Genomic DNA, 27818 nt, shown 5'->3' on the forward strand with positions numbered 1-27818 from the left:
AACAGTTTTCCCTACCCACATCAAACTTCATGGTACTCTTCACTCAAGCTTCTGATCACATCATTAAAACCATCCTTACTACAACAAAGTCTCTTGAAATTTTCTTTCAGCATCATCTGTAATGAGAATGTTAACACTACAGCTTTTACTGGCCAAGCACAAACACTGCCTGTTCCCAGCTCTATAATAAATGACTAAGTCTTTGCACTAATCATATGGAAAAGGTTAGGAACAAGAAAAAAATAATATAGGTGAGAAGAAATAAAATACGCTCTCTGGTAAGAAAACATTCAGTGTATAAAGCACATAAAGTTAGTAAATAATGAACAGAAGGAACCAGAAACTGAGCAGAAAGATGGCAAAAAAGACACAAAAGTAGTAAGAGAAGGTTTTGAGGCAGCTTTCTTATTTCATGGCTAAACCAGAGAGTTTTTAACTTGTAAGACAAAACTTTTGCATAGGATGTAAATAAAAGCAGGTCAGTCAGAGAAAAAAAAAGAATGAAAAATATGTTCTGTAAGTGTACAAATTTATTAGTATGATACGCATCAAGCAAAACCTTAAGTTACTAACTTAACCCCTATACAATGCCAAAGCTAAAGACTGAGAAGCTACTGCTATCCTCCTATCCCCACTGCCTCATTTTTGGGGTAGATTATTAAGGCATGTTTCATTAGGAGCACAGAACCCACATCCTATGGCAGCATGAAAGCAAGGTATGTCTCTGATCCTAGAAATACTGTTGTTGCTGAGGCGTCTTCACATCAGTACTGACTCCATCGTCCAGCACTGAAACATATTTGTTTTTGCTGAACATCCCTTTCCAGCACAGGAGGTACACAGGGGAAAATAACAAGCATACTGTGTACTTCAGAGAGTACTGACGGATGTACTGCCTGTACACAGATGGAGCTCAGCCACAGGGATGTCTCTGGTGGCTTCAGTGGTTCTTCTGTCCTTGCAATTGCACTGCATAAGCATCACGCATTAAAAAAAAAAAAAAAAAAAAAAAAAAAAACCACCAATAGCTACCCTACAACACTGATCAGTATTGCAGTAATTCTGAACCTTTTGTAACAGCACACTCTTCTTTCCATAGGATGCGTAAGTCTGATATCATTATAAACAGAGTATGTCCTCAGAGAACTTCATCTGTGCTTGAGGAAGCAGGAGGTCCCCTGCCCCTTTTCCCTTCTTTCTTCCTTCTTTTTGTACAAACATCCTTTGCTTGCATGTATGTGGTAATTCTGCCTCATTTGAGGACTCTGCTGGACAACAGAGGGATGAACAACACAGCCCTCAATGCAGGGCACTGGACCTTCCCAAGCAGAGCTCAGAAGTTTAGCTCCACAGCAAACAAGGGACTCACAAATGTTCCTGCAGTAATAAATTGAGATACATTGTGTAATTAAAAAATAGAAGATTTCGAAATCAGAATCATGTGTGTTAAAATGTGGCCTATTTCTGTCTGCCACAAAGTCCACGAGTTCCACCGAAACATCTCAACCCTTTCTTAAAACTGCAACATGCTGTTTTTAACCAGAATATGCTCAGAGGAATTGAAGTGAACTTTGTAAATACAAAAGGGTGTGGGAGGGAGGAAGAGTCAAATTACTTTACAAGAGGAAATGTCATGGGAATACGCAGTTAAGAAATAAATGCTGAAAACATAATGATAATATGGAGCACAATATGTAAACTAACGTTTTATAATGAGATATTTCAATTATTTTCACAAAACAATGGTTATTGATAGGCTGCTTTAAGTAACACAAAGTGCTGCCTTCATCAACTTAGTAACACGTTATTCCCTCCAAATCATTACCTCATGTAATCCAAATAATTGTACAGCCTGCTTCTTCTTATTCTATTCTGAGGATTTGTAAGATGCACTTGGTATTGTGACGGAAATGATGTATTTGAAAAGACAACTTCCAACACGTAAAAACAGCTGTATATTTACCCTGCGCTATAGTCACGGTCTCATTCATCACATTCATCATTAAAACTGATCACCAGTTGTTTTCTCTGGACTGTTCTCAATCCAGCAGGAATTTGTTGCAAAATTTTCCTTGTTCAGGACAAGCAGCCTCTACTATTTAATTTTAAAGTCTTTTAATTCATTTGCTTCACAAGGAAGCAAACGAACAGTATCAACAGTTTAAAGCGTGATGGCAAAGATCAACAATGTTTTCTTCTCCAAAACTGATTGTGTTGTGTGTCTTTTTTCATCCTGAACATTTCAAACATACCACACAGCTCTACAAACACATCCACCTGCACATTCAAAAGAGAACTTAAGTTTAGTGAAGGACTGTGAGAGAGAAGACAAAGGATAACAATTCTTTTACCTGAATTTATAAACTGGATTATTAAGAATATGCTTCCTTTATGATTTAGAGTTTTCATCTACTGTACTGGAATCAACCCTGAGGTCTACAGGGAAAACAAATTTTATTTTATATATATTATACATATATTATATATATATATATTATTATATACTCATGTACAGAACACATCACCTGGAAACAACACACCTGGGGAGATTTTTGAAGCTACTCTATCAATAATCAGCTCAATACCACCATACAGTGTTGAGCTGCACTGCTAAATGTTGCACACATTAGGTTTGATTCTGTCTGTATTTAATGAGTGAAGGGTATATAAGGTTATACAATCTAACTCAAAATCAATTCAATGGATAATCTATATATTCAGTATATAATCCAATTCAAAGTGAATTCAAAGACACAATGCCAAGTTTAAAAGGTAATGTTCAATGAGAGATAGAGTGGAAAGTTACTGTGGAGGTCAGAATTGAAGTAAATACTCTCTTTTGTGAAATGGACAGTTTAACTTATGGTTATTAAACAGACCATGTTAAATAATCAGTAGGCAATATTCAAATACTCTAAACCACACACTAAACAAGATTTTATAGAATTTTAAGAATCTATTACCATCATCTTCAGTGAATGCCAGGATAGAGAAATCATACAAACAGAAACACATTGTGCTGTATGTGTTACTTATTAAGACAATCTAGTGCAGCAAATGTGCAAAAAATGTGCAAAGCTGGCAGAAATTTACATCTTCATGAACTGACTGTGTCTGTGCCAGCTCCCTGCCCCAGCCCTGCTGGCAAGAGGACCAGCCAAGTGCATGACCCCCAGAGACCAGTCACCACTAGCGCTGACACAGCAGGCTCTGAACTCCTGCTGGAGCACAAGCACCAACTAATGCCTCCAGGGGAGTTTTCCCAGTAATATATTACCACATCAGAAATCAAAATGGACATCAGACCCATAAGGAAATTTCCTAAGGATTAATTCTAGTTTACTAGACTTCAGTGACAAATCACAGCAAACATAATTGCAGGCAGGAGGGCTGGGAGATAAGACTTTGTTTTCCACTTCTGAAATGCAACTAAATGTATTCTTAAATAGTTAATATTTCACAGAAGTATTTCCAGAACTTTTAATGACAAGTTTTATTTGCAAGCACAAATGCTATTTCAAGCAGTTTTTCAAAAGCCACAACATCAAATAAAATTTCCATGTTTCTTTCTGTGGCTTTAAGCCATACTGAAAAAGTGTGTGGAGAAGGAGGGGGAATGTAGGATAAGGGAAGCAACAGATGGTTTCCTGAGCAGACACGCAAAAGCCAAAAATCATAGATTTCAGATTAACACTGAGAAGCCACCACAAGTATCTGGAATAAAGATGCAATTTAATTTGCTTTCTCAGTATTTTATTCACAGCAGGAACAGTGGCTGTTATTAAAGCCATGTGGGATATGCAGCATCTCTCTGAAGGTAACTAAACTACGTGTCTCAAAACATCACCACTGTGGCAAATCCAAAGGAGGACTGTCCTAAAATACAGCCCTCAAAGCCCCAAATTCACTTTATTTTTCAATATGTTGATTATAAATTTAAATAGAACTCTCTCTTACAGGGCTGAGATTTCCTTTATCACCATCACAACCTGGACTGATTGGTTCAGAACTCTTTTTCACCTTTTTTTTTTTTACTGAATAAAGCCTGTAAAACATTAAAAGCATACAGTTACCTACAGCTTTAAATGGAATTACAAATGCAGTTTAGCCTAATGGCAACATGCTGCAGGATCAGCACGTCAGTCTGCAAACTCACTGAATAATAAATCTTCCATGCAATGACTGCTATTATTTCTTCTGCCACTTTTGTACCACAGGCCCACACTTCCCTCACTTTCAAAGTAGCAATATTTTTGGAGAAAATTCAGTATGAATCTGTACCATAAATAATATTTACTGGGAAAACTGATAAGAAGACAAAAGAAGGTGATGGGAGAGCAAGGTGAAGGGATTTGAAACTGTTGCTTTTCTTACTAACGTCAATGTTTTCTGGGTTTCATTCCCCAGATATTCAAGGCAACAGAGTAACTGCTTTCTTTCAGCATGAGATAATACTGCTTATGTATTTATGCTCATTTCAGTTTGTAAGCTAAAACCCTGTCCAATATGCTTTAGCGCTTAGCAGAGAAGAGGTGTCAAAAGTTATGTCAGAAGATTCCATTCAAAAGTGGACAGGATTAAAAAAAAAGAAAGTTGAAGAGCAAAATAACATCTCATCTCTTCACAGGGTATCAGTGCTGTTTAAGTTTGGAAAAGCAATATTGGAATAGCTTCCTTATGCACCATTTGGTCTCTCATACTGCCTTAATCTGGGTATCAGATCTTATGGGACTGTAATAAGCAACTTGTGTATTCCTTCAGTCTGTGTTTACATACACCACAGCCCACAAATGAACAGAATCAACACTATCTGTATCGTCCCGTAACACAAAGAAATGCACTTCTCATAGTCAGAGATATGGGCTGAAGCAAAGATTCAAATGTACAGGTTTTAAAACAACATGGAAATACCAACAGAGACTGTCAAGCTGATGGCAAATTTTGCTAGCAGAGGTTTAAATTCACAACCCCAGGAACCACAAATTGCTTTCAGGAATTCCATTGTGGGAACATGCACAAAGGTAAGGGAACTTCACCTGCTCTGTTCTCCTCTCAACAGAACCTTGCCCTATGAAGAATGGACAGTGTGAGGCAACTTCAGACTCAATAAATGAACATCCTTACTCCCCGCTTAGTATTTAATACGACCAGCCACATTTTTTTTAATCAAGTAATGCCATTCCTTTTATTTTCATCATTCAGATTTTGAAGCACCTAATCCAGACTTGGAATTTTTCACTGTGATTAACTAAAAACAAAATAAAAGATTCCACCCAATTTCAAAGATGGCTTATTGTGAGAATATAGAAATACCTGTAAGAAAAACAAATAGCAGCAATTGCTGTGAGAGTTCCATCCTCCCAGAGCACAACTTTAAGTGGTAATCTTTCTTCCTGTGGCCATTTCCACTTGGAGTTGTGGGAAAAAGTATTTTGCCAATTTTTTCTCAGTTCTTGAAAATAAGTGTGCTGTCTTTCTGAATTTGCCAAATAAAACCATCATATACCAGAAAATAAAGTATGGAAAGAGACACACACAGAGATGAATTATGCTTCATTTAAACTTCTGCAAAAAAAAGTTACAAAAATCAGGAAGCAAGAAAACCACAGAATCAAGACTTATACTTGAGTTATGCTTTAGGGACTACGTGCTGTCCTTACAAGAAGAGACTTCTTTCCCTACACACTAGAGAGCACAGAATCTAACCAGAGCACAGCTACCAAAGTTTGTGCAATTAAAAGTAAACAAACATATAAGATTTTCTCTATTTCATTTCAGTTAAAGCACTGTACTCACAGGTAGATGCACTGCTATTTTGTTCTGTGTCAGAATTTGAAGCCCATGGGCTTTCTGCAACACTCAGACTGAGGTGCAACACATTCCCCACGAAGACAAAAGCAGAAATGTAAGCTTTCAAAGATTTAGTAACATTCCCACTGCTTGACCTCCACGGGTTTATGGCATTCAATCCCTATAACTTTTTAAGAGTGTTCCCCGTGAAGTCGTTTAAAAGATTTTCTGCAGCTGGCTGGCTGCCAGGTCAAGCACTCATCTGAACATTCTTCTGGGTTTGGTCACACTGGAAAGCCAAAAAACCAGCAGAGACAGACAGCAAGAGCACATGGAAGCTCCTGACTAAGCGTGATGGACATGTACATCTAACTCAAACCAAATCAAGGAGTGGATCAAGATCTGAGCCTTGTCAAAGCCCAAAACTCTGCAAGATGGATTTGCAAGCACAATATAACATGTGCATACTGCATTAGGCAAGTGGAATTTTAACTCAAGAGTATTTTCACCTTGCAAAATTTAATAAATAAATATATTGTAGAATTTAAAGATTTTTTTTTTCTAAACGTAAGTAAAGCATAAAATGTAGGACTTCTGTTAAAAGTAAAAATCCTTTTCCTCAGTGTAGAATTTTACTGAAACAAATCTTTGATAGTGTTACATATCTAAAGCAAGGTAAAAATTTCATACTTGAATCTATTTTTTGCTACTGTGTCACAAATATTTAAACAACAACAACAACAAAAAAAAAATACAAGTTTTTGATAAAATTTAAAACAATACTTTCAGCAAAACATTCACACTTTCCACTCCATGTCTTTTCAATAACAGTCAAGAAAAAAGTGCACAGATGTTTATTTAGCACCTAAGTACATACACAAAAAAGTCAGGTTATTTAGAACTTCTATGTCTGCACTTGTAAAACACAATGCTTAGAGAGAGAATCTGAAGACATGCGATGTTACAGAATTTAGATCAATCCAATTATTTGACTTACATCAGTAAACTGACATGTCCAGTACTCTAACCCTTAAAAAACAGAAACAAGTAGAAAACTCTAAATGGGTCAGTAAGAGTCAAAACATTTCCTACAGCTCTGAGAGACTGTAAATGTTTATAATGCCAATCCATGCCACACTGTGAGGGAAGGGAAGAAATTGATTATTCAAATACTACCACCACCCTTCTAACAGTTTATTTAAAAAGCGGCTGTAATATTTCTACTCCATACTAATGTTCTATAGAAGTAGAATATTTCAAAGTATGCAATTCAATTTGAACATTAATCTGTTTGTAATCTGTGTGAATTAATCCTAAAGACTCAGTAGCTCAGCCTTACACTTGACAGACTGGCCTCTGTGTACCAGATGCATGTTTTCACTGCATGTAGGCAGGCTTTGTCTCCAGAATGGAATTCTTTATAGTAAAGCTTACAAACACAATCTGAAACACTTTTTATGGCTCGTAAGTTTGTAGACCAAGAGGGATGGACAGAGAATAAAAGAGAATGAAAGAACAATGTGTTGGTTCACCTACAACTCTGGTAGGGCTTTGGTATCAAAGGTAAATCTAAAAGGTTAGAAGGCTAGCATCCCAAAGTGTGATGTCACGAAGTGACAGCAGAAACATTACACATCACCTAAGCAGTTTGTTCAGGTTTGTTAGGAACATGGGACATAATCCCACACATCACTTATTCACACAGGAAAGTACCATAACTATTTTACATATTGATGTATCATTTTTCTCATCTTTTCCCTTCCTTCTACACTGGAGGAAGTGGAGGTTTCCTGGTACCATCCACCAACTTAACAAGGTATTGACAGACTTTGACTATAAACAGCAAACCTTTTTTCATCACGTTCTTATGGAATTAAGAAGTAACTGCTTTAGGTAAGTGGTCATTAAGCATGATTGCATCTCTATGCCAGTATTAGGGTTAAAAATGATTACATCTGCCAAAGAGAAACCAGCCTATTTCCATCTGATGGAGGCACACACAAGGCAGCCCTGAGGTGCTCTGCTCCATAGTTCAGCCCGGTGTGGAACAGTATTTCATGTGTAAACTCTGGTCCAGCAGGATGAAGTGAGCTCAGTGTGCTTCCACAAGCTGAGGTTTTGGAGACTGAATTGACCCCACTGAAAATAATCATGAAATCATAAAAGTTGGAAAAGACTGTGCCCATTAACCATGTCATTTAGTACCACATCTCTACAGTTCTTAACACTTCCAGAGACAGCGACTCCACCACCTCTCTGGGCATCCTGTCCCAAAACATCACCACTCTTTCTGAGAATATTTTTTTCCTAATACCCAGCCTGAACTCCTCCCTTAAGCACAGCTTAAGGCCATCACCTCTTTTCCTGTCACTGTTACCTGGATGGCACAATCTCCTACACTGCAGAAGTCCATCCTGCCTGAATTAATTTTTAACTTAACCAGATTAGCCACTAACCTTTGACTTCAGCAGATCTGAGTTTTCCAGAGCTGACTAATAGCCAGGATATGTTAGAAGAAGCACGAGTTTAAAACCACAGAATATTTAGGAATATAGAAAACCAAAAGGTAGGCTTGGTTAAATTAGCGATTCCTTCAATCTCCTCCTGCTTTACTTTGTGTTCCCCTCTGCAAGTTCTCACTATAAAGAATCAGGACATAAATTGTCTACGAATTCAAACCTGTAATTTTAAGAATAAAATTGCTACTTTTTTCTCAAGTTTTTCAAACAGCTAAATAACGTGGCAATGTGGAAAAACACCATGGAGCAACACAGAACATACTAAGCCACAGCAGTTATACTCAGTCCTAGCATTCCATAAACAAGCAAATTAGAAATAATTATAATTACATGTCTGTCTTACTAGACCATTGATTCTTCAGACACACATCCGTACTTCAAATGACAGGGGAAAAATATGGTATTTCAATTATTCCAGATGTACAAAAGTTATCTGCATGTGGCTCTATGTGGATGCTGAATTAATTAAGGGGAAGTAACAAGAAAAACAATATATTCAGAATCATTAATACTTCTTTATTTTTCTTGATTTGGAAAATTTAGTGCACTTGAATTATGAAAATTATCAACAAATACTGAAACAAACGTTAGGTTTGCCATAATTTCTTTGTTGAATTCAGGTCTACAAAGTGATGAGGGATTTTCTAGTCTTGAAATTCCAAATTCTGCTAAGGATTCTTACTTCAGGAAGCAGAACTCCATCTTGCTTGTTCAAGCCTGAAGGTGAATATCTCACAGCCTGAATGAACAAACAACTACTTTTTTTTTTTTGAAAATGAGGGCCTGTTGTTTAAAAACAAGGCACACTAACTCGACAATTCTCAACTGTTACACCTTTTTACTAAAGGTGTACTATGAGGAGAATCAGTATATACCAGTTATTTTCAAACCATCTCTATGGAATTCTCTAGCCCTCGGACTCACCATCTCCTCAGAAGCACTTATACTCACTACATGATAATTCTATTGGGATGCCCAAGTCTACAAATAATTGCAGAGCTGGACACTAAAACAGCAAAGAGAGGGAGATAGAAATGTGGTGAAGTCATGGAATGAGGATGATAAAGTAGAAAGCATCTACAGGAGAACATAAGTTTAACCTAATAACTAGGGACAAAACATGCCTCATCTTGACCAGCAAGCGGCACACACTTTCTTACTTGTCTACTCAGTTATTCCAGTTTAGTGTCGCATTTACACAGCAGAACGTACCAGGACTAACAAGTTACTGCTATTCATCACCAGCCTCAACCCCTGTAAACAGCAACAACTCAATGGCAAAGCACAGTCTGACACAGTTTGCAATCCACTACACTAAAAAATTTTAGATTTCTTTAGCATATCAAGATGTAAGCTGCAACGGCTCAGGAGATCCCATACTTCAAATTCAGCTCCTTCTGACACAAAAGAAAGGTAGGACAGATAGGAAGGGTGCTATCAGTCACCTCAGTCTAAAATTTCACATTTGAATAAACATATTAAGGGAGAATGAAGCAACCCTCTGATACATATTTTGGAAAAGAAGAAAAAACAAGGTATGTGTTGTTGACCTTATTTAACTTTTTCCTTTAGAAATAAAGGCCAACATTACTTTCTTTACTCTTCTGCCTGATACATTTGACCTTTCAGAAGCAAGGACAAGATCTGTGTGAGACTCACAGAAAGCCAAGCTTTTCTTTCTGGTGCAGTTGCTGTTTTGAAGCCCCTGGGGGTTCCTAGCCATAGCGTAAGATCACTCCTTGGAGTCAATAAACAAGAGCGTTCTGAAAGCAGGTGGCATTTGTTTAAATATGCAACAGGGATTTTAAAAAGGATAATAATAATAATGGTAGAAACAGATTTTAAACAAATACTTCAGGCTCATCATACATTTGCTGAGTACCTCCCATAATTAGTTACTATTTAACATTTGTAGATAAAAGTCGTCCATCAGAAGTAGTAAGGAAATTCTGTCCTCGGATTCATATCTTGCACATAGCTGCTTTTAAAGATCACTTAAAAAGTTAATCTCAAAAATCATTCTCTCAACCAGAGGGGGAAAAAAAAAAAGCAAGCTGTCAGATCTTGACGGGTAACTGTGGAAAAACAGCACACATTCACTCTATGCAAATACACTGAGTCGCAAATAGTTTTCTATGCTAATTTAAGACTCAACCTCTTTTCCACACCCATCTGAAAAACGCCTTTAGTAAATATGCAGGTCTCCAAGCTCCACAAGGTCAACAAATTCAAGTAGTAAGAACAGTATTGAGATGGTGCCTATGGTAATGAAATCCACCCCCAGAAGCTCCACCTTCAAGGTGGTGGCAAAATCTACCTGTCCCTTTGGTGTGCATGAGCCGGCAGTATACTAGAGCCACTGGAATTCATTTCAGAATTATCTGATGTTAGGTAACGTCATTCAGAAATGTGTTTACAAATGTCAATTCACTGAAGAGGGAAGACTATTAAATCGAAAAAGAACTTTCCTGAACTTTCAAATTAACCTCCAGCAATTAAGGTGATGATTTTCAAAGTGATTGAGACAGCAAATGACTTCATAGAGTTTAAAAGTTAATTTTGAATCAGACAAAATAATTTAAGAGACCACTGCATGCTACATACAACAGAAATACAGTGGCTTAAAATTGCAACTGTCTGGAGAGCTTTTCAGTCAGCTTTCTGAAGGCCCTGATGAGCTCTAAGCAGTTCCAAAAGACAGCACATCCTAATGAGAAGACTGCAATGCCCATATATTGGTTTGTTAGTTTGCTTTCACACACTTTAGGTTGGCCTAAAGTTCCTATAAATTCTCCTTTTTTTCTGTTTTAACTGGATGTTTATGAGGGTGGACAGTGATAGGACAAGGGGAATGATTTTAAATCGAGACAGGGGAGGTTTGGGTTAGACATCAGGAGGAAGTTTTTCACACAGAGGGTGGTGACACACTGGAACAGGTTGCCCAAGGAGGCTGTGGATGCCTCATCCCTGGAGGCATTCAAGGCCAGGCTGGATGTGGCTCTGGGCAGCCTGGTCTGGTGGTTGGTGACCCTGCACATAGCAGGGGGTTGAAACTAGACGATCACTGTGGTCTTTTTCAACCCAGGCCTTTCTATGATTCTATGATGCACACTTTGTACCATTAAATATGCCATTTGTCATGTCTAAACGTCAATAACCTTTTACACTGCTTTAAGTAATGGGAGGAGGGAAACATCCTGACCTTTATTTTTAATTTTTTAATTTTTTTTTATTTCTACACACTAATTACTGAATGTGGATCAATTTGCTGCTTTGAATGATTGGATGTTTGTCTGCTGACAAGCTCTGTATTGAATGCCCAGTAATAAAAAAAAAAAAAGGAAGACTGAGCTTCTGGCATGGTTGCTCAACTCAAAACAAGAGAGCCTTAAGACCCGAGCAGTGGAGCTTAACAAATACCTGCTGATAAAGGTTTCCTTCTTTCATTTTGTTTTTAGTATTTTTAAAAAGTCTTTCCTCCCCAGTACGTTTTAGCTCCCAAAAGGAAAATAGCAAATTTCAGAACTTTTAACCTACTCCTTGTTCCTTAATTAAAAATAACAATTTTTAACAGGCCATCATCACCCTATCTTAGGGATAGGAAAGCATCAGCTGAAACATTTTTCATAATATAAACCTGTGAAAATATATTTGTCTTCAGGTAAAAATATATACATTTCAAAATCACTACCAAAACAGCACAAACACCTTCCAGTGCTTTTTCCTAAATAGTACACGCTAACATAGAACAGATATTTAAGTAAAACGCATCCAATGTCATGGCTGAGGTTTGGCTTTCCCCTGAAGAGTCAGTGGAAGGCCTAAACATACAAAATAAACAGAATGTACTTACTTGTCTTGGTTTCCTTTAGCTCCAAAGAGCACAGTCTTACACTGCTGATTTTAAATCTTACTAATTTATGATAAATCTCAATACAAAATAGATAAGAACTTGTTAAAGAAACAAGACAGAACAATGACAGAATTCTCCTCAACTGTTAACTATCTTTGTCTGTATCAGCTACAATCCAGATAACAGAAAAAAGGATGATAAGAACAGGGAGATTTCTGCAGAAGGAATTATGTGACATAAGCTGGATAGGAAAGGAGGAGCTGGTGAACCTTCGTGCATTATTTATGTCTGCACAGTGTAAAATAAAAAAATAAATAAATTTTTAAAAAGACACTTGTTCATTAAAAATACAGTTTTGCACTTGTACGTGTGAATCTAGCTTACTTAAAAGTATAGAGACTTGTAAATAAAACACACATTTTCTTATGGAAAACTCATTACATTCTCTAATTGTGTATCAGGCAGAAACTGTGTACAGCGCAATTCATCTTTAAAAGGCAAGAAGTGATACAGTCATTCATTATTTAATACTGAGGAATGCACAGTTAGTAAGATGAAAAACTCTCCTGTGTCAGATTGAACTGTATTAAGCCTTCTTTATAGTGTTAATGGTTAATGATTTTAGTGCTAAGATGCCTCTTTCTGCACAAATTTCAATCACACAAATAAAGAGTGCTTGGCTGAATCACACATGATGGAAGCTAATATTCATGTTCCATTAATCAGTAACACGACCTTTGTAACACTGTGGATCACATGCTGCCATATGCATTTCAAAAAAGAGGAAGAAATAACACAGATAACAAGTGCTAGCAACGTATTTTTTAATTACAAACTGTATTTGTCAGCAGAAAATCTGAGAAAAATCTTTATAGCATAAATTCTTTATGTTCACAGTTTGGAAAAAAAAAAAAAAAAAAGAGAAGTAGAAAATCAAGTTATATTTGATTTGAGGAAGAAGCCAGCCTGGTAACTGAAGGAAATCAGAACAACAGCTTACAAGATGTGCATAAAATGTCTGATTCTAGCTTGGGCATGGCACATCTGATAGTGGCTGAGTAGATTAATATTGGTAACTTGCAACAAGGCAGAAACTCTATATAGAATGCTTTATACATCTACAAACACATTTTTGTCAAAGAAGACCATCACTTCTATCAAATAATTAAACATTCGGAAATAACTATTAAGAAATCATAACAATTAGAAGGCAAAGATGAGAATTAAAAGAAAAAATAAATAAAAAGCACAGCTGGATGAAATACTAAATGGATGAAAAATAGATATGACAAATGGTATCACAATTCTGCATATATTGAGTGTTCTTAGCTATGTACCAGGAACCTTCAACTCTGGTTTCACTTAAAAAAAGAAAAAATTCACAGAGCCATCAACTCAGTTCCAATATTTGTTACAGTTTAAAAAATCCTCATGCTTCATTTTTGAAAAAAAGTAGAAAAAAAATTCTGACATTCTGTCAGGAGAAGCTTTATTCAGAAGGTAATATTAGCATGCCACCATGCTTGAAACAGAAATGCGTTTTAAAATCCTTATTACGTAGCCCATATGTGGATGGTATTTTTGTACAAAACTCATCAAGTTAGAGTATCACTGGAAGCTGATGTAAAACCTCCCAGCAGCATTTACAGCCATAGATTTCCTTAAAGGAGGTGAAGGCAGAAGTCACAGAGAGCAGGATTCTTCTATACAAGGCTGTGTTTGATGATGAGAAAAACCACAAAAGAAACCATCGAGCTGGTTGGGACGTGTTAAAGATACGAACAAATTCTAGGTCACTGCTCTAGGGAGATCAAAAATTGAGAGTTACCCTATAAAAGCGCACAGTACCAGTCACGTTCTGTTAGACTTGTATTTGATTCCTGTCAGTTTACCTTTTACTCTTATAAGCTTCTTTGATGCACACGACAATCCATCAGGCAATGCTTGCCTTAGAAGCTAGAAATCCCCTCTTTGAAGCTCCAAGTGAAATAAATCAGCTGTCAAGCTTCATGAACTTTGTTTTTTTCTAAACAGTTTTAAATGCCTCTTTAATGTCTAAACAATAAAATGTCTTGTCTTTTCTACATTTAGGTTACCAGTAAAATGAAAGTCCTCCTTGCCACTAGTCACCTCATTTGAAATGCAAAATTTATGCCTTTAGAAAAATAAAAATGGACCAAATCTAAGATATAAAACTGAGATACTGTAGATTTAGTTTAAATGCATAAAATATGTACAGGCTAACTTTTATCAGCCAAGAAATAATACAGAATGCCAAAAAAGTGCATACATATGAGTCTTTTCAGTATGTGTGCATTTAACAAATCAGAAAAGAAATAAATCACAGGACAAAGTACTGTGTTGAGTAAATTAGCATACAGTGCTTCATGGCCCTGGACAAAAATGTTCTTCTATTTTCTTGAATATTTTAAAACTCAACAAAGGAATAGCATTCACACTAAACTACTAAATTCTATTACTAAATTCCACCCTTTTCATATTCCCCTATCAATTTCCAAATGTGTACTGCACTACTATGTTCCACTGTTTTAGAAATCATTTTGTACGAAATCACAAAGTAAATATTTAATGTAAGCATAAAACAATTTTAAATTTTAAAATTTAAGCTCGTCAGTAAGTGAGCAAATACGTTCAATACGTTTTTGTTTCCCCTCAACATTATGAAGATACTTTTTTTTTTTTTTAATTTAAAAATCCTACACTCCCTATTGTAGTGCCAAATTACTTATTTTTAGGAGCAACTCTTCAACAACCCAGTTCCCATTGTTTTGAGAGAGGCATGGGAGGAACAAGGTACCTAACGCTCACAATACGAACACAGGCATGTTGAAGATGGATCAGTATCCAGGTTTCTCATCAACAGAAGTTGGAGCACTCCAGCTGCCTGAAAGCATTGCAGTAACTACAGCAATGCTCTGGAATAAAGAGCAATGGGATTTCTGAATGCCAGACTCAGGTCTAGCTCTTCCATCTGCTGAAGAAAAATTATTTTGAAGATGCTAAAGAGACTTACTTTCAAGACAAGCTGAGCTGTTCAGTTTTGTGAGTGCCGAAAGTCTGGGTGTGCAGAGACAGACCATTAAGCAGCTAGTAAATTTTACTGGCAAAAACTCAGACAACTATATACTTAGGAATGCACAAGCTGTAAAGAACATATTCCTGTTTTTAGATCCTTAAACACTTCCTCCTTCTTACTAGGTACTTAAGTGTTTCTTGCAGACCCAGGTTAGCTCATGGGAAACTTGCATACCTTTCAGTATCCCAAAGAAAACTGGAAATTAAAAACAGCAGCAGGATTTAGAAGATTCACAGCTGACTCAGCTGACAAACTCATATGAATTCTTCAAACTACGAAGAACTGAACCACATCATGAAGCCAAGATTGTTAGTGGTTGTTTGTTGGTTTGTTTTGTTTTGTTTTTTTTTGACAAGTCCTTTTAAAATCTTGCAAGCTTCCTGCTTTCTGAGTCCTTTCCATTTTTTTATTACATGCACCATTAAATATTACTTCGCCTCACTGTAACAATAATATAAGAAACATACACGAATTTATGAAGTATTGCAGGAGATACTTACCAATATTAATTTCATCATCAGTTTCAGCATCTCCAATACACTCAAACTGGAAATCTTGCAAGGATTGTGAAAATTTTTGCACTGCCATGGATAAATCTAAAATTCAAGAGAAAGAAAAAGAAACAAGAAAACCAGTGTTATTCCACCACCACTTCTTCGAAGCAATTCTTCATTCATCTTGTTCACAAACTTTCCTTGCTGGTAACACTTCTTTACACAGTAATTTCTTTCAAAAATTCCTATCGCTATATAAAATCCAACTACTTGACATATCCCAGAAACATGCTAGATGCCAGATTTTGTAGACAAATACATACATTTTGTTAATAAATGAAGAACTGCTATAATTCTTAAAAATACTATATATTAAAAAAAAAAAAACACATTAGTGTCTATTGGTATATCACAGATGTAAAATACTACAATTGTTTAAAAGATCAGAGACTGAGACAAAAATAACTTCTTTTACGCATGACATTACAAAAAAAAATTACATTCTCACTATTCTAATACACCAACATTGTATAATCTTACACAGAAAGTTTTTTAAAAAACATCAAAAGGGGAAAAAAAGAATGCCTGCTAATTATGTAGATGACCCATGGTCTTTCAGCACTGTTCTAACTGAATTACACACAGTGGATCTTAAGATTCAATGAAATAACAAAAGAATCCAAACCATATAGCACAAAAATTCATTAGAACTATATACATTCCAGCAAATCACATTCATGGGCAGAATATCATGGTAACCACATAAACCTGTTCTTTCCTTCATTAGGTGTACTAATGGTAAATGCAGAGATGAATGTGGCAACAAACACAGTCAAGATTTAAAAATGTTATCAGCCTAGATGAGCCCACAAAAGCAGCAAGAATTATCCATGTCCTTGAGGTCATATATATGTTAACTGTTCAGAAGCTAGAAAAGTTTACAATTAAGAGTCTGATATCCACTAAATCTAACCTAAAGACATGGTGGGGTTAAGATACAAGCAAAAGACAAGTCACTGACTCTGTTCCAAAAGCACTGTGTATTCCTCTTAGGAAATCTTCCAAAGCCTGGATGTGCTCCTGGGCACCCTGCTCTGAGTGTCCCTGCTGGATCAGGGTCTGGGCCAGATGGAGCCAGAGGTCCTTACCAACCTTAATGCACTGCTCTTAGAAAGCGCTAAGATACTCATCTAGCTGCACCAAAACCCTCAGAGCTGAGGCAGAACTGGAAGACTGTATTTTATTCTTGCATAAATAAAATCTAGTGTATAAATGTAGATATTGGCCTAATGTCTGATATCAAGACATAAATACACACATAGACTTCTCAATTTTAAATATCTCCAACAATAAAAAACATGCCACTGTCCTAAACAAAATAAGAGCTGAAAACCTTTCTAAATATTTTCAAATCAGGATCCACACAATAAGATGACTGCAAAGATTCTTCTGTAATTGAAGGTAACCATTACCAAAGGTCACAGCTCCTATCAGGATTTTGCCCTGCCCCTGTATTTGCTCTGTGTCTGCTGACACTGGCTGACAGATATCAATGAGCCAAAAAGCATTCTCTGACCTGAGGCTGTTAAACAATTTCACATGCAGTTTCCTGTGTGGAAGAAATGTCCTGGAGATGTTGGTTGATACTTGGCTACATGTGGGCCAGCAGTGTGCCCAGGCATCCAAGAAGGCCAACTACATCCTGGCTTGTACCAGAAACAGTGCAGCCAGCAGGAGCAAAGAAGTGATGGCCCTCCTGTACTCAGCACTGGTGAAGCCACATCTTAAGTACTGTGTTCAGTTTGGGGCCTCGCTATAAGAAAGACATCGAGGCCCTGGAGCATGTTCATACAGGCAACAAAGCTGGTGAGGAGTCTGGAGCACAAGTCTTATGGGAAGCAGCTGAGGGAGCTGGGATTGTTCAGTCTGGAGAACAGGATGTTCAGAAGAGACCTTGTAGCTCTCTACAATGACCTGAAAGGAGGCTGTGGTGAGGTGGGGGTCAGCCACTTCTCCCACATAACTAGCAACAGGACTACAGCGAAAGGCCTGAAATTGCACCAGAGGAAGTTCAGGTTGGATGTTGGGAAATTTTTTTTCTCTGAAAGAGTGGTTACAAACTGTAATGGGCTGCCCAGAGAGGCAGCGGAGTCACCACCCCTGGAGGTGTTCAAGGAATGTGCAGCTGCAGCAGGGACACGGTTCAGTGGGAATACTGCTGATAGGTGAACAGTTGGACTGGATGATCTTTGAGGTCCTTTCCAACCATGGTGATTCTATAAGTCAACAGAGTGCATCAGTCCATGAATGGTTATATCAGAAAAATAGCTAGGATGTATAGAAATGGGTAAACCAAATCTGTATCTTACTGATAAGCAGAACAGAATAAAGGAAAAAAATCTCAGCCCTTATAAGGACAGGTGTTCCCCTTCCTTCAACCTACGATCTGGTACCTCCCTGAATAATTAAAATTTCTAAAAGATTAGAAATAATTGGACATAAAAATAGCACAGAAGCTTTTAAATATCTGTCCTAGTTGATTGTTTCTTTGAAAAATTTAGAAAATATCCTTCTTTTAAAAGAAAATCATGAACTCTAACAGTAAGAATTGCTTAGTAATTACTTACAATATTTGAAAGTCAAAGCACGGCAAATTCAATACATACTTCCTTTATATATGCATATTCCAACTGCATTTTGAAGATTTAATCATTTCTAGGCATGGAATAAAAGAAAGAATTTTTGTATTTTCTTTAGATAAAAATATGTTGCCTCGATAAAGCCTCCTTAAATCTGCATTCCATCATTTTCTCTACAAATCCTGTTTTTATTCATGAGAGACACTGTCCTTCAAATACTGATACTGGTAATAGAATTTGTCATCATGCAAAATCACCTGTAGTTTCCTGACATCTTAGCAAAATATACCACATTTTCCATTGAAAGCTGTGCAGAATTAAATTACTGCATCCTTACAGAACATCTCCTACTGCACATGAAAATTTTATTATTCATTACATTAACAATTCAGAAGCTAAACACAAACTGTCTCCTACTGTTACTATAGAAGAAAACAAAATAAATCTTTCTGAAGAGGTTAAGCACTCTGTGTTTTAGGCAAATATATCTGATATCTAAGTAACATACTGTTCTACAGCTGTTAGACCAAACTTCAGTTGGTATGCAACATGTTGCTCTCAATTTAAAGGACCACAGTTGAACTGCTAGCTTGTCCACCGGGTCGCTTCACTGAATCCTAAATAATTCTGCAAAACTGCTGCACACCAATTGTGCTGGAAGGAATAAACAGTTGTAAGGTGGACAAACAAAAAAGATGGTCTGTTGTCAGCACTATCAGGATGGACAATGCTCTCAGAAACAGAGTTTGATTTTTAGGTGATCCTGTGTGGAGACAGGAATTGGACTCGGTGATCTTTATGGGTCCCTTCAACTCGAGACACTCTGTGAAAGTATAACAATTAAGTATCACTAATATGAACACAGATTTATTTCCTCTGGACAATCTACTAAATGTTCATAGAAAGGAAGCGAGGGAGAAAGGACTCTACCCTGTCACTCTTCTCTATGTACAATGCTCACTGGAACAAGTGTCAAGGGAAAGGAAAACAATCAGTAAAATAAACGAGGTGGAGTCTCCATTTTATATATGAGATTAGTCATGCACAGCTGCTGATCTTTCACTGTGTGAGCAAATCACTGTTAACGTTCTCCTACGTTTTGAACCTGAAGAAAACATATTTAATCCAACTTAAAAATGTTGGCTACGAAAAATGTAATAAAAATTACATGGCTCATCAGATAACTTGCTCAAATCATCCAAAATGATACCAGTTGGAGACTTCTGACTCCAGATGAGATCTATTCTAATAGCTTGAAAATCTCTGAAGATGTTGTATTAAGGGTACAGCTATTAAGCACTGCAAAGAATACATGAAGTTCTAAAGTCAGAGGTTTCTTATAATGCTTCATTTAGAGATTCTGTACAAAGTTCATTTTACCTGGAAATATTAAACATATTATTCTGCAGGAAATTACTGACTTACTTGGCCAGCTTCAGAGAGGCAGCAATAGGATTCTGTAAGCACTCAAAGCTCTACACAGCAGATAAGGTACCAAAACTGGACCAAGCAGTGCAATTATAGTTCTGTTTATCATCTTCTTATACACATCACCACTTTGACCTGTTACCTATTCATCTGGTCCCAGCAAAAGGACAAGCTGGGAAACAAGCAGGCTGTCTGTCACAGATCCAAGAATTCAAAATTGAATTAGACCTGATTTAAAAGCCATTGCCTCTTCAGGACAGGCAAATAATACCATGAAGAAAATGGAAAGAGAGCATAAACCCTTTCCAGCTTTACAAGATGTCATTTATAACCATACATCCCAGAATCTTAATGTCATTGAGAAATCTCAATACATTCTGCTTCTTGCAGATGCAGAAATGTCAGTCACTATTTAAATCAGCTTTTTATGATCTATAAGCTATGTAGCAATGCAAGAGTCACTCTTTCTCGTCTTCTAGTACGTAGATCTTAATAGCCATCTCCACCTTTTTTTCTAGTACACATTAACTAGAATTTTCCACTTAGCCTAGGATAGAAATCTCTTCAGAGGAAAGTCTGCTGATATTCCAAGTTACTACAAAAGCCTCATCAGCTTTATCTACCAGCAGTATCTGGCAGTACAAGTCCAAGAGAAGCACAGTCACTCAAAAGTCTCCAAGATAATGTAAGTCTTGTCCTTGCTCTTCTACAGGCACTCAGTGCATACTCCCTGGATGCCAAGGAAAGAACGAAAATACGCTCCAAACTATGGAGGTTACTGGAGTGGTCTTCTAAATGGCACTTTCAGCTGCTCTTCACATTCCTTTTCCAGCAGTATTCACCCCCACCATGTGCCCTGTGCTCCCCAGCCACACAGAAAAACTACAGTCAGGTGAGCAGTGGTGTATGCAGTGCAGAGCAGCCATTTGCTCTGACACATTTAGGGGAGGAGGTAACTGAGGTGGAGCTGACTTCTTTGGTAGGGCTGAATCAAGTCAGTCAACCAGCTAGGGGAGTTCACGGAGTTTGGTCAGAGGTAGTACTGAAAAGTACTCAAAGAAACACAGTAAAATGTGGCTGGAAACAGTGAAAGGATAATTACAGCTTAATCACAAGAAGGTCATATAATAGCAGTGTTAGATACAGATGCATATAATACAAAATATCAGTACCATAACACTAATGAAAGAACAGTAGAAGCCATCACTTATTCAGGAATATTACAAAACACATTTCCCTAATGGAAACCACTTCTTCCTGAATCTCTGATTTCTTCCTGAACTTTCCTATTTTTGATCAATCTTCTTAATACATATTTAAGCAAAAAGAAGTTGACAAAAAAATGTGTCATACTAGAGATTGGGTTTAAGATTTACATTACTTCAAATTGCCAAAAAAAGGGGGATCTAATTTGAACTGTAACACTTTAGGTTTCAGATAACTAAATAAGCTAAACAACAATTGTTACTAATAATTCATTTTAGGCTTCAGTTAAAACTTAACATGCTGGGAATAGTTAAGATAAAACTAATTACTTTCACACTATAACTGCTCTTCAATTTTCTTATCCTAGATTTGTTAAAACATTGAATTCTTGCCCAAGGCCTGGAGGAAGAAGTGCCAATATGTTGCAACAAGGTGATGAAATGATGGATACATTACCTGAAAGATGAAAGACTGAGTGTGTGAGTTGTGGCACAGCCCTTCACAACAAAGACTAAGCTCTACTGACAATGAAACTTGAAAAGATTTGCACAATATCGTAAACACTCAGATTTCTTTTGGTGGGGATATGAAGGTTGGTTGGCTTTGCCAGCTTGTCAGCTAGAAAAACAGCAGCAAGTTCACATCATCCACACAGGAGACCAAAAAGCTCCAAGAGCAAAGGTTTGGGGGGCTTGCAAAGAGCTCATGTCCCTGCCCAAGTAACAGCCTACAACAAACTGTTCTGAGGACACATCAAAGGGCTCTTGTTTACTTATAAAGATGATTTCCTTAGGAAATGAAATTCCAATAAACATCATTCCCCCTGAGTGATGTCAATCATTCTGGAAAAACTCAGTGTCTCTCACCAGGTTAATGAAGAAAAATAGCAGCTGGAATCTAGCAAGAAGATTAAAGATGCCCAGATGAACTCTTGAGTACAGGCAGAAATGCAGCAAGCTGCACTTTAAAGCAGACACTGGCTAAAATAGTAACAGTGGCAGCTTTGATGACCCAACACAAAGTTATTGCTGTTGGGCTCTCAAGGCAGCATAAAGGAAAGGGCCATGGCTAAGCAGAGGGGGCAAGTCAGCAGTCAGTTGCATTTTGGGGTAGCTGAAGACTGGAGATTGAGCAGAGCTATCTTCAGTTTCAAGCCTCTAGGCTGTTTGCTTCCTGTGTTAGGTAGGACTGAAGAAGCACCGGGTGGCCTGTCCTTATCAGCTCTTCCATTTGGAACACACTGACACACAGGTTAAATAGAACCTGAGCTACTCAAACAGAACAGAGCACTGAGAAACTGAAAAATGTGAAAGCAGCAGCAGGAACTGAATGATACTGCTAGTATACTTGATAAAATGGCATGATAAAATATAGACAACCATTTACTGAGGTAACTGACTTTTATTCCTTCTCAGAAACTGAAAATGAACGATTCACTTTTTTTGGTTTTTAATTGCTTAACAGACACATTCATTTTCTTGATTTATTCCATAAGTAATTCTCATCCTAGAAACAATTATTCTGGCTAAGTTATCTAAACACTTGAAAAAGTAGATTTATAATAGAGACGTTGTCATTGTGAACCAGCAGCTATAAGCGTGATTTGCAGCATTCTTACTGCACCAGAAGACATGGGCAAGGAAATATTTAATGATTTATGCATGTAAAAGGAAAAAAAAGAAGGGGAGGGAGGGGAGCAGCAGTATTAGAAGTACAAATTTTTATAATATTATTTAGTCAAGAAAATAGTTGTGAGATACATGTATCCTTAAATACTACATAATATGCTTCTTTATTGTGCAGATGAACCAGGAATTGCCTTGGTTTTGTTACTTTATACAGGACAGAACTTCAAGCAGGCAAGCTAAATCAACAGCCAGAAATAAGCCGGAGGAACAAGAACACCCCACTGAGAAGCACTGAACTTCAACAGCTTCTGTGTTTGCTACAGTCAATTTGATTGTAACTAGAACAAGTCACAGTGGGACAACTTCTTCCACATCACAGGCTGCAAACACAGCAGCTGGCAGCACGGTTATATTTAGGCAGCATGAATGATTAAGCAGTTAAAAGCAGTGATCATACAAGTTTGTGTCTATCACCATTACACTTCACGTTCTTTCCTGCCTTGAGGGCTTTCTCACTAGAAATTCCAGCTTCACAGCTGTTGATCTTAATTCAGAAAACAGCACTAAAATGCATTTTTTTTAACCTCTTTCTAGTCTTCATAGTTCACTATTGCTTTAGAATGAAAAAAAAAAATAATAATGAAAATCAACTGCCAAGGTAACTATCACATAGAGAAAATTTTCCAATTTCATTCGTATGACAGAAAATCAGCCCAAACAAGGGGATCAGTACAGCAGCTGTAAATTTACCCAAAGAATTGGTGCTGAGCACAATGATGTTGTCACACATCTCTGAAATGCAATTAATTCACTCAGCTCTACATGTTAAAAGAATTCTGGGTTTTGCTGCCAGAACAGGTAATCCCAGCTTAATAAAATATCCGCACTGTAACACCAGGACATGCCCACATCACCTACATTTAAAAAGCAAATTAAAATGCATGCTAACGTTCCTTTAAAATACAAACATAAATCCATAAAACCAGCTGAAAAAGCTTCTGCCACCTTTGGTTTTAAGTGACTTTCCATCACTGGAGTCTTTTCCAGAGCATGGGGTATTGCTTGTGGCACTTCTAGTCTGAGAAGTAAATTTGATGAATTTATTTACACTTTCATGCACACACATACATTTGTTATTCTTCATAACTGAGTCGAATGAATTTTCAGATCAAACTTTTCTGACTGTCATAGGAAAAAAAAAAACAACCAACAAACCACAAACAACAACCCTCTTATGAGGAATTGCATTTTTTCCAAATTTCTACAGAAGCATTTAATTCAGCCAAAGCCAGGGCAGGCTGGCACAGCAGAGAGCCTCTCTGCAGGGCACATGGAGATCATGCTGGCCACTGGCCATAATGCTTTATAAAGAAGCCACAAGAGAAGACCACAATGGGATACAGAGCCCAGTGTCCAGAGCCAAAGGTTTTTCAGCACAAGGGCCATTGCTCAGCACTGACACAGAGTGTTGTTGTTGCTGTCAATGAACTCTTTATCTCCTCTCTTTGCCATTTGCATTGGTTTTCAGGTTATTTGCCAACTTACTATTCATGGAACAACGCAATGCAACTAAAATAAACAGCCCTCCAGCCCAACAATTCCATGTTGCTTTTCCACCTTAGGCTCAATATTTTGCTCTTTCACTTCAGGGAAGCTAATTTCTTTCTCATCATCTTCAGGGAACAGACATCAACAGACTGTATCAACACATAATCCGTGCATTGCCTCATTCCCCCGGGGTTAAATAAAGCACTACAGCAGTTCACAAATTTTCAGTGTCATCTTTTTATTCATGTATATGTCCATGAGAAAAGTGCACAATTTACTTTCTCATTCTATTGAGCACTGAGAAATCTCCCTGAGCAAAAACCCTGCTTTCTTAACAATGTGATGCAAAAGCTATTGGAAAGTCCATATCTCCAACATGATTTATAGCTAATTACTACAACTTCTTCAAAACCCAGCTCGCTTATGTTAGAGACTTCCAAAGCACTTGGAATATTCTTAACATTTGTCTTCTGATGAAGTGATAAATCAAACTCATTTGTGAAAACACCCCAAGAACGCTGATGTTTAACGAGACAATATTTTTTTGGCCACATTTACACTGTACTGAAATACGCTCTCTTAATAAAATCACACTAAAATGCCCCAGCAGTAAAACTTCTCGACCAAACAACTTTATAGTGTCAAAAGACAAAATTGGTCATGTTCCATCCCTCTTTCTACTCTTCCCACCCCAGCTCTGTCTGTAAATGCAGAAAGCTAATCTTACTCATCTAAACAGAAGAACAGAAAGAATTTTAGCTTGGTGCATAGAAGCCATAAAATCTATATGAATAACTCTTTTGACTTTACACAGTTTAAAAACATGAAAAGAAAGAAACCATAACTGAAATCCTTTGCTTTTAGTGAGCATGTTCGGTGAGCACAGATCCACAGCACACAACACAGCACATTTTGCAAATCTGCTTCTCTAAAGGTCAAGCTTAAATGGAGCTTGACAGTTTTGCTACATTAAGTGGTGTAATTCTGTTTTGTTTCAATATTCCCACCTCCTTGCATTTTAATCCTTATTACTTCAGTTCTACAAAATCCCCTCTCTCCCACTACTTTTGTTCGTATGACTGAATGTTCAACAACACTGCAGTATCTGATTAGAAAACAAACTGACTACACTGGGAATTACCAGGCGCTGAGCCTTCCAAGCCTAAAACCAAATCCACAGAGTTAATGCAACAATAAAACCTTTACAAGTGACTAATCATGAGGTTCAAAGCAGAAAGCAAAGTTGTCCTTCACTACCAATTGTAATTTTCTGCATATTTTCCACAAATATGACCAGAAGTTTCAGAACGCAATTGGCTTCACGTTACTTCTTCAATCATAAACACAGGCTGTAGGGTACAACCTGATAATATTGTTAGTGCACTATTATATTTTTCTAAATTATACTCAAATAAAACATTTCCATACAATGCCCGTTTTGCAAACACACCCATTTTCACCCACTGAACTTCTCATCCAAGAGCCACAGGATGGATTCCAACACGTGCAGAGCCATATATGTGAGAGAACAATAATCATTATTTTTTTGGTACTGCGTATTCATGTACACAAAGTTTTTTCCTGAATATAAGAACACCTCCCTGCCTCTTTCCATTCTAAAATTACAGAAAATTGGCACTTACTCAGTATTTCCCTTGCATCCACTGACAGAACAATTTTCCATAGCTCTGGTATCAGAAGATCCCAACACCCGAGCCTATTTAACCACTCAGGAAAGCATGACATGAAACATTCCTGAAAAGAAGCTCTGTCTGCTTATAGCACATAGTAAATAATTGCTCCTGACTCTCCTTATTGTTTGCAGGTTTATCTAGCATTCACGTTGCTCACTTCAGTGGAAAAGTTATATACAGCTCACACTGCCTTTCCTTACATGTAGCTATGCTTTCCAGAAAGCTGCAGTTTGACAACCTCTCACTATGCAGGCTAAAGGAGTCTGGCTGTGGTGACCCCAAGAGGCAGCTGACCCACAATCACAGAACCTCAATTCATATGAAGAGCAGATCCTCTGTTCATAAACCAGTTCTTACGGTACAAAAAGATATTGATGCTAATACTGGGTAAGAGCTTTGAGCAACAACAGATTAATTAACTCAGCGCAAGTCAGGGCTGCTTATGCACTGTATAAATCTTATTTTTATCCTTTTTTTCGAATGCAATTAATCGCCATTTTGTTTTATCACTTATTCAAATGACAAACAACCTGGAACAGCAGTCAACATAAGATTATACCACAAACCTAGAAGGCTGGAAAAGGCTAGAAGACATCAATTTTTTTGCCCTGTAATTCTGTTGTTATTTTTTCATATTTTCTTCTGCATCACTTTACATGAACTTCTGCACAGTTTTCTATCCAGGTTCTTAAATTTTATTCCATGCAACTCTGCTTTGACCCTCAACATACTTTCTCTTGCTCCTTCTGGGGATTTTACACGCTCTTTAATGATCTTCCACATTCTTCCTCCACCCCACAGATGTTTGTTTATTTCCCAGAGCAGTGTCAGTCTTTCCCAGTGAGCTGGAGCAGCAGTGCAGTCTTTTCTTTCCCCCAATCTCTTTCTTCGAAGCATGGTTTTTATCGGGCTTGCTGCTGTCATTTCTCACTCCTGGCACATCCCAGAGAATGCAAGCAGGCGGAGAAGTATCGCAAAAAAAGCAAAGAAAAAAAAAAAAGCACAGAAACTAAGACCAGATGCTGCCAGAGGTTGAAAAAGCAGAAAGTGACTTCCTGTCTAGCAACTCCAGAGCTGCCAGAAAAAACATGGGAATTCCCAGATCCCTAGCACAATATAAGATATGGGTGCATCTACTTTTAGGGTCTGATTTCACTATTATTTTAAAATACAGAGTTTTCTCTGTTCTTGATCTAACAAGGAATCCAGAAAAAAAAAAATTAAAAATGCCCATGTCTATTTATACACAACAAAAAACAAAGCAGTATATGATAATACAGTTTCATAATACACTTCAAGCTGTTGTAACGCATTCAGAAAAAGCCTCAGCATGCCAGCAAGCTTGGTTCTACCATTTGCACCTTGTTCTATGTGGATGAATCTTCCCTACTAAATGTGCATTCAGGGAAAAAATAAAAATTAAAAAAGATAGAATTGCTGTGATCTAGTATGAGCATGGAACTGTATACAAACTGCTTCCAGGAAAACCGAGAATAAATCACTGCAGCAGTCACTCCATCGACGTACAGATTTTTAGCAGCAAAAATTTCTCCAGTGCATCTTTAAGTGTTTGTACGTGCCATAATTCTTGCACTGGGTAATTTCTCCAGTTCTGAAAAGACAGCTGCTGGAAGGAAGATCAGCAGCATGGGCCGGGGCCGGCGGGGGAGGCATGAAAGCACTTATCAAGGCATTTGAGAGCAGCGAGCTCTTGGAACAACATGAGAGTCGAGGGTCATGGGAAACAGAAGCTTTGCTCACCCTTCTTCCTGGCAAAGTCTTCTGCACTTGGGCAACAAAGTAAAACGTTTTGAAAGAAGAGAAGGAGGAGGAGAGGGGGGAAAAAAATCAAAATGTGTATATTTAGGTCATTAAAGAAAAAATACTACCACTTTGCTTTAAAGGAAATGAAACACTTTCTG

General features: G+C 37.4%; 1 protein-coding gene across 1 annotated transcript in view; it reads right to left on the minus strand.

The window, feature by feature from the left end:
* ARHGAP42 (Rho GTPase activating protein 42) overlaps positions 1–27818 on the minus strand; it is a 157258-nt gene that overhangs the window by 108726 nt on the left and 20714 nt on the right. The window contains exon 2 of the mRNA XM_048934363.1: positions 15760–15855. Coding sequence (XP_048790320.1) covers positions 15760–15855 — 96 coding nt within the window. The remainder of the gene's footprint in view (positions 1–15759; positions 15856–27818) is intronic.

Source organism: Lagopus muta, chromosome 1 (assembly GCF_023343835.1).
Source record: "Lagopus muta isolate bLagMut1 chromosome 1, bLagMut1 primary, whole genome shotgun sequence".
Taxonomy (NCBI): Eukaryota; Metazoa; Chordata; class Aves; order Galliformes; family Phasianidae; genus Lagopus; species Lagopus muta.